Source organism: Solanum tuberosum, unplaced genomic scaffold (genome assembly GCF_000226075.1).
Source record: "Solanum tuberosum cultivar DM 1-3 516 R44 unplaced genomic scaffold, SolTub_3.0 scf00255, whole genome shotgun sequence".
NCBI classification, from domain to species: Eukaryota; Viridiplantae; Streptophyta; class Magnoliopsida; order Solanales; family Solanaceae; genus Solanum; species Solanum tuberosum.
Window position 1 is genome coordinate 578,942 of NW_006239184.1, and position 8,958 is coordinate 587,899.

Consider the following 8,958-nt stretch of genomic DNA (forward strand, 5'->3'; position numbering starts at 1 on the left):
AATTATACAATAAAAATATTCCCCTGCCCAGTTTTATGTTTGTATAATGTATAATTTATGTTTGTCAACGATTTATACAAACGAGAGGCTAACAACAATTTATACAAATGGCCTGCCAGCGAAATTATACAATTCTGAAGAGGAGCCAACGAATTATACAATTGCTTCTTTTTGTATATATGTATAGCGAAATAGACAGCTTTCAATTGTATATGTATAGCGAATTATACATATATATGTTTGCTATGGAGCGCAATTATGCAAACTTTGCTGTAGCATACAAATATGATTTTTTTGTTTACTATATGTGAAAGTTGCTCTATTATAAATCACAAAATATTAATAAAATTAGAAAATATAACAATAGAATTTCAAGAACCTTGTTATTGTTCTATTATCTATATCAAACTAAAAATGCTACTGTATGTTTCACAGCTAGTCAGTCACTCCCTTGTGTTTTTCATACTTTTATTTTTCCAATTTCTTGGCCAACTTTAAGGATCAATATTTTGTGTAATAAACTTTAAGTTAAAGTTTTTTATGTAAAAAAAAATACTTTATTTTAATTTATATGGCATCTTTCGGACTTCGAAATTCTAAGTGATCTTTCTTTAAGTATAATTTTTTTTATATATCTTTTAAATATTCTGAATTATCAATTATTGTGACTTAGTTATAGTACTTTATATGTAATTTTCAAATATGTAAATTTTATGTCGAAAATCAATGTTCGAGAGGATAACTAAGACTTTTGTAGTTTAGGGGTTAAAATAATTCCAAAAACTATATTTGATTTGTGATAATAATTAAGACTTCTCATAATTTAGGTGTGCATTTAATAAAGTGTGCCAAGTTTAAAGAGACTTTTAACTATTAACTCTTTAAAATTACTCCCTTTTCGTCCCATTTTATATGTCACCTTTTTACTTTGCACTTGCATTAAGAAATAATGTAACTTTACCCTTCTACCCTTATTTAATGTTTTCTTAAGTCAACTTTATTAATAAATGACAAGATTAATTAACTATTCTATCAAGGGTATAATAGGCAAAAAATGGTAATTTATGCATAAATTTTATAAAATGACAAGTATTATGGTTCAACTATTTATAAAAAGGGATGACATATAAATGGGACGGAGGGAGTATCAATCAAGTACTCATTGGACAAGCTTTATAAAAGCAGCTAAAATTAGTTAAAGCAACATTCATCACAAACATTTGTTTCTTAGTGAAAATGTACTCTTCCCTTTTTACCATAGTTTCTTTGCTTCTGTTCTTCTCCTTCTTTTTCATTCTACTTAGTAAAAATAAAAAACAAACAAGGTTGCCTCCAGGTCCATGGAGACTTCCTTTTATTGGAAGTTTACATCACTTGATTGGAAGAGGACATTTGCATCCTAATCTTAGAAATTTAGCACAAAGGTATGGTCCTCTCATGTACTTACAACTTGGGGAAATTCCTGTTGTGATCATATCATCATCTACTATTGCAAAAGAGCTTCTAACAACTCACGATCTCGCCTTTGCTGATAGGCCACAATCTACGTCCACAACCATCATATTTTACAATAATAAAGACATTGTATTTAGTCCATATGATAATTACTGCAAACAAATGCGTAAAATTTGTAAGGTACAACTTTTTAGTGCAAAGATGGTCAAGTCCTTTAGTACGATTCGAAAAGATGAGATTTCAAGTCTCATTTCATCGATTCGTTCTACGAGGGATTCTCCGATTAACATGACAGAAAAAATCTTTTGGTTTACCAATTCTGTCACTTGTAGTGCAGCATTTGGGAAAATGTTCAAAGATCGAGATGAGTTTATAAAATTATTGAAGGATATATTGATATTAGCATCAGGATTTTGTGTGACTGATTTGTTTCCTTCTTGGAAATTACTTCACAAACTGAGTGGTGCGGAATCTAGATTGATGAATGCCCATAAAAAGGTCGATGAAATTATGGAAGACATCTTAAAGGAGCATCTTGAAAATAAAGCAAATAGAAATAAGGGAATTGGTGATCAATTTGGAGGTGAAGATCTGGTTGATGTTTTACTTAAGGTTATGGAGGACGCTGAACTTGAATGTCCAATCACAAATGACCACATTAAAGCTGTGATTCTTGTAAGTTTGGGTCTCATCTCATAATCTTCTTCCCTCCCCTTTATTTTAGAGGAAATTTCGCAAACAGCCGCTAAAAATAACTTAATTAGGCTCTATAGTTGTAGTTTGTTAATTACGATTCGTAGCTACATTTAGAGGGAGGAGAGAGGTGAGCTAGATTGGGAGAGAGAGGGGAGAGGTGAGTGGGAGAGGGCAGAGAGGTGAATTGTATTTGTATATCTGTCGAATTGTATATGTATATCTGTTAGATAATTGTATATATGTGTCTGTATATCTAGCGAGTGAGATTGGGAGAGGGAGGCGACATGCGAGCGAGATTGGGAGGAGGAGAGAGGCGAGCAAGAGAGGGCAAAGAGGGGAAAGTGGTGAATTGTATTTGTATATCTGTCATATAATTGTACATGTATATGTATAATTTGTATGTGTATATGTATAAGAGAGGAGAGAGGCGAGAGAGAGGAAGAGAAGAGAGAGACACACATAATTATAGCTAAAAAGAGGTCACATGTGGTAATTAATTCAAACTATAATTATGTTAGCTAATTAACTAGTATATATTTGCTTATCCGCGTAGTTTCTCCTTTATTTTAAGGGTTGCCGTAGCCTTTTCTTCCTTTTTCATGCTTTTTTTTTATAAAAAAAATCTGATTTATTAAGTTATTTCTATTATTATTTAATTCAATAAAAGTAGATTGATTTTTTTATTTTTTTTATTAATAGTATGGATATAGGTAAAAATAATATCATTAAGTTATCGAGACTCCTTGAAAGATTTTTCCTTAATATATTTTAGTACCCAAATTTCATCTTTTACCTTGTGTACGATTTTAATTTTATTGACTTTATTTATTTACTTAATGTTGATGTAGGATATTTTTATTGCTGGAAGTGAAACTTCATCTACAATTACCATTTGGGTATTATCAGAAATGATGAAAAATTCAACTATTATGGCCAAGGCCCAAAAGGAAGTGAGACAAGTCTTAAGGGGAAAGAAAAATTATGATAATGAAGAAGATTTGGAAAAATTGACGTACCTAAAATTAGTGATTAAGGAGACATTAAGGTTACATACACCAGCTCCTCTTCTAGGACCTAGAGAATGTAGGGAGCAAACAAATATAGATGGATATACCATACCTCTTAAAACTAAGATATTGGTCAATGCGTGGGCACTTGCGAGAGATCCTGAAAGTTGGCATGATCCTGAATGTTTTATACCAGAGAGATTTGAGAACTCTTCAATTGACTTTTTGGGAAATCATTTTGAGTTTATTCCATTTGGTGCCGGAAGAAGAATGTGTCCAGGAGTGCTATTTGGTTTAACTAATGTTGAACTTTCTCTGGCTCAATTACTCTATCATTTTGAATGGGAACTACCATATGGAATGAAGCCAAAAGATTTGGATATGACGGAAACATATGGATTAAGTGGAGGAAAACAAAGAGATTTGTATTTAGTTGCCAGATAACTTGTTCCTTAATTTATTATGATTCATGTAATATGAACTGTAATTTTATTTATCAAAAGGCATTGTTTTGGTTTAAGAATGGTAAAAGTTGATAGAATTTTCATTTGATACAAAAATCTAGGTTATTAAATCTTCTCGTTATCGGGTTTGTTCTGAAATAGCTATTGATACTATTCTATTAAGTGTTAATCATGGACATAATTAATTTCAATTGTTAGAACTTCCCACTTACTAACAATATCATTTCTTAAAACTATTTTTTCGAAATAATAGTTTTAAGAAATGATTAAGCTAATAATTATGTGGTGAAGGATATTGTTGATGAAAAAATCAATTGTTTTGGATCAATTTACTATTTTTCATTAATTAGTAGTAGTAGCTTATCATTATTTTATTGTACATTATGTACGGTACATATTTATTTTATTACGTATTATGTGAAATGTATATACAATATGGTATGTTAACCCTTTTGAACACATATAAACTATTTGTAGTCTGAAACTGTATGTATGTAATGGATATACAATTGATTTACTTGGTCTTTTTTATATCAGGTTATATACAAGCATGTTTTAGTTTATGTATATAAAAATTGGTGCTCAACAAATTTTATTTTTTATTATCTGTTTTGGTTTACGGAATGATTGTCCAAACTAATATCTATATATGGATTGTGATATTCAATTTAGGAGATATACTTTAGATTATATAATAAATGGAATAGACTTATAAAGTGGTTTCATATATATCATGTGTATGGAAAAAGTATAATGTCTGTGAAAATTAGTATGCAAATTAATGCTCACCAAATTTATTATTAGTTGTTTTAGTGTATAAAATTGATATTCAAATTGATATCTATGGATTGTGATATTTAATTTAGGTGATATTAGTTTGTATACCTATTTCATACAGTGTTTATTTGTTTGAATCAAGATTCCATATCATCTATCCACATTCTAATTCAAGATTGAACGACTCTACCATCTTTCGAAAAAAAAGTTTGCTTTCAAAATCTATAAAAATATAAAAAAATTGAAAAAATGGATGAGCCAACGTAAGCCCAATTCATTGTTTCTTTGGGTGGGTTGCCACAATTCAGGTTCATTGTTTTACTGATTTAATAAAGAAAAATGACCTAAACTACACATCTTTTTTTACCCTATTTTCTATTATTCTCTACCATTTTAAGAAATTACAAAAAATCCTTTTTTTTTTTCAAATTCTCTTCTTTCCGGATACGTAACTTTGAATCTTCCAACTCCACGATTTTCTCCCCTCTTTCATGCCTATAATCACTCCACTATATAACCAGTTACCTCCATCACTCCTTTTTTCAAATTTTAAATATTTTCTCTCTCCAGTTCTCTCCACTATATCACCAGCTCTTTCCAGTTCTTTTTTTTTTGACAGAAAACACGACAATAAACTCAATTTATTGGTCCTTTATTTTTTTTCATCTCTTTCATTTTCATGTCACAAACTTATATGGAGTGTTCAGAAATTTCAAGTACTTAGGGGCAACAAAATACAAGGTGACAAAGCTGTCCTACACAATTGAAGATAAGCTACATATGGATGATATTCCATCTTTTAGTATTAGGTTTATCCAATTAGTTTCATCTACTCAAGAAAATGCACGTCGTATCTTTATTTTTGACGATCAAGAGTTTATTGAAAATAGATTTAAACAAAATGAAGATTCATTATTCATGAAGAATCTGGAGTTGGAGAAGTCAAAGTCGAAGAAGGATCTCGACTTCAGAGTTATGTATTTGACACATAACTATTACAAATTTCATTATCCTTTACTGACTATGTATCAAATGGTTTTATGTATGTGCAATACCATTTTATAACTAAATCAGTGTTTATCATATTCATAATTTTTTTTGTATATGATACATAGCTACGCCAAATTATACGGGCATGATACATAAATACTATAATATGTAGTTCATGTATCGATCTCAAACCAAACAACTTATGGGCAACAAATACATGTTAAACGTATCCCGTAACAATACAATACTTATCAATTTAAACAAGATACATAAATAGTAATGTATCATAGCACTAATTTTTTAGATATGATACGTTAAATTCGAATTTATACTAAATGTATCAATTACATAGCAACTACCACACAGTAATGTATCGATCTCAAATCTATCATCTTATGGACAACAATTACTTATTTAATGTATCTAGTATAAATACAATACTTATCAATTTAAACAAGATACATAAATAGTAATGTATTGACAAATCGATCCATCTCGAAAACACAATTCAAAAAACGATTACATAACATTATAAAAGGTATGAATGATCCATCAGAGCTATGTATCTCTTCCGTCTTTTTGTATGTTGTATCAATACATAGCGAATACACTGAAAATCTAAACTCATGTTTCTTCACCTCAATAATGTATCTCATTCACAAATTTTTCATCAACTCATCGATCTCTAATTCAACCGCAATGACTGATTTGAGATTCACAAAACCAATATTTTGACCAACAACAATTTCATCACTTTTGTATCGTTCCTACCTCACCTCACATTCTCAGATTTCGGAATGTCTTGACAAGATCGACAAGTTCATGTTGTGTCAATACAATTTTTCGATAAGTTTGATTCAAAAATTAAGAGTTTTTTTGGAAGAATGGGAGAAGAATTTTGAATTTTGAATTGTGCTAACATGTTACAATTTGTCAATTAATGTATCGATTTAAAACCAAATAGTAATGTATCGATGAAAATCAAACACCTTATGGGCAATCTTTACTACTTTAATGTATAAGGTATGATTACACTACTTAGCATTTTACTAATTATTTTAAAAATAATAATGTATCATGAGTAATATATTCATCTCGAGATCACAAATTAAAAAATCGACTACACAATACATATAATTCCATATCTTTCATTATCAGATCTCATTATCCTGAAGTTAAAGTTATAAATAGTAATGTATCATGCACAATTTTATGGACATGATACATAAATATAAAAGTTGATTCATATAAATCCAACCAGTTGCTCTATCAATATTGTGTTCTTCTACTTTTTCAAATTTGATATTTAGTATACAAGTATATAGCCAATGTCGATAGAAAAGGAAAGCGCCATAGAGGCGGTGGCGGCAGCCGTGCGAAAGAAGAGGCTAAGAGCCCTCAAAAAAGCGCAAAAACTTCTTCAAATTCCTGACAATGATAGTAACAAGACTAGCGAAGATATTCATGATGTATCTTCTCGAAATTTTCGATAATTTTGAATCAAAATTGAAAGGATCTTCAATGAACTAGGAGAAGAATTTTGAATATCAAAATTGAAAAGATCTTCAATGTACTGGGAGAAGAATCTTGAATCTCAAAATTTTCGACAATCTTGAATCAAAATTGAAAAGATCTTCGGTGAACTTGAAGATTCAAAAAGAAATTGTTTGTCCAACAACAATACCATCACTTTTGTATCCTTCATAACTCACTTTGCTTACCCAAAGTTTCGACAAAAGTTTTTGAATTAAATCTGAAAGGTTTCTTCGATGAACAGGGGGAGCAATTAGAAATTTTGAATTTCTTCATTCTGTTAGGATTTGCCTCGGTATGATTGAGAGTAAGAAGAAACGTAAGCGTAATTTATGAAATTTAATTAGATTTTCAGATTTTATTCCATTTTTAGCGCAACAAAAGGATCTTCTTGTATTAGAATTAATGTATCCGGATGGTGACTTATGTAGTGAGAAGGTATAAATTTTAAGGATTATTGCAACGAGAAAAAAAGTAGGGATAGCATGTAATTTACGCTTTACACTATGAGATTTATGTAAGTTGTACTTTTAATAATTAATTTAATTAAATGATTTTAATTTTTTAAAGTTTCTAAAAACAATCCTTCTAAAATATTTTATAGAAATCAATAATCCAACTACACATCGGAAAAGGAATCCTAGTACCGCACACACTTTTCCTACTTTCACCTCTATAAGAAAAAATATTTCTAAAAGTTTTCCTTTTTCGGTTTAGTATTTAAAAAAAAATCCAAATCCCATTCAAAGTAGAAAAACTTAAAGAAACATAAACTCAACTATAAATATAGATAAGTTAGACATAACTCAATTGCATTAGTTGCTTGCAGTAATTACTCCCTTCATTGTTGTTCCCAATTAGCAAATTAAAATGGTGATTAGCCGTCATTCAAAAAAAATAACGAAGATCAGAGGAACAAGAAATAACAAACTCATAATGAAAGAGAATTTTTCTTCTGCCATTGAATCACTTCCTAATGAGTTACTTACTGAAATTGTTGCAAGGGTTGCTTCTACTTCTTTTCAGAATTATATCAATGCTAAGCTAAGGTATATATTTATTTATGTATCTCATAATTCTATCAATCTTTCTACGATGAGCAATTTTTGTTGTTTTTTTCTAACCAATCGATATTTTAGTTGCAAGGTTTTTCATGAAGTCGCAAATGAACGATACGTCTATCAAAATGCAACGTTGGCAGAGTTTTCGATAGAACCTTCGTGGGAGAAGGAAAAGCAAGAGAAGATAAACAAAGTCGCTTCATTCTTAGAGTTATGCAGAGAATGCGGGAATACAGAAGCTTTATATAGAAAGGGCGTGGTAAGAATTAATTTTATGTACACTTTATGTCCGACAAATATTTAAAGATAAATTTCAATGATGATTTTTGAATTGAGATTGATACTAATGGACTCTTAAATGTGCTTACTATTTTCAGATGGATTTCTTTAAAGATGATATGCCAGAACTTGCAAGTGAATTTCTGAAGAGAGCAGCAAAAGGAGGTCACATTGGAGCATTCTATGTGATTGGCATAATTATGGTCTTTATGGGGGCTGAGTTTAGGCAAAAAGGAGTAAAGTTGATTGGCAACATGAAAAATACAAAGCAACTAAGGAAGATAACAAGGGAGTGTCGAAAGCAGTTAATTGAAATCTTGACACATATTTGGGTGAAAAATCCTTTAGTGTTGGGACAAAGACCCAATCGTTGCACAATTCAGCATCAACGCATTCACAGGAATGGTTGGCCACATGACAGTGAAGATGAAGACGAAGATATGGATGTTCATTGTGATGCTTGTAGCTGTGATGTAGAAATTGATCATATCATCAGTGTTTTACCTAAAGTTGACATGTATTAGCTACATGACTTTATCCCCTTTTCCCCCTTTCCTTACTTTTCTACTATTGTAATATTGCGACTCTAAACTTTGTGCATAATTTAGTTTTAGTAATGAAATAAACCATCTCTGGGAAACTAAACTTTGGATCAACCTCAATTACTCAATCAATAACTATATCTTTTGGATGCAG

The 8,958-nt window shown here is 30.3% G+C and overlaps 2 protein-coding genes across 2 annotated transcripts; both read left to right on the plus strand.

The window, feature by feature from the left end:
* The first annotated feature begins 1,236 nt into the window (after positions 1-1,236).
* Positions 1,237-3,635, plus strand: LOC102593282 (cytochrome P450 71D7-like). Its single transcript, XM_006357868.2, has 2 exons — positions 1,237-2,130; positions 3,000-3,635. Exons 1-2 carry the CDS (start codon positions 1,237-1,239, stop codon positions 3,600-3,602), a joined length of 1,497 nt encoding a protein of 498 aa, XP_006357930.1. The 3' UTR covers positions 3,603-3,635.
* Positions 3,636-7,510: 3,875 nt separating this feature from the next.
* Positions 7,511-8,911, plus strand: LOC102585858 (putative F-box protein At1g67623). Its single transcript, XM_015313674.1, has 2 exons — positions 7,511-8,242; positions 8,361-8,911. The coding sequence occupies exons 1-2, from the start codon at positions 7,793-7,795 to the stop codon at positions 8,784-8,786; spliced, it is 876 nt and encodes a 291-aa protein (XP_015169160.1). The 5' UTR covers positions 7,511-7,792; the 3' UTR covers positions 8,787-8,911.
* The last annotated feature ends 47 nt before the right edge of the window (positions 8,912-8,958 follow it).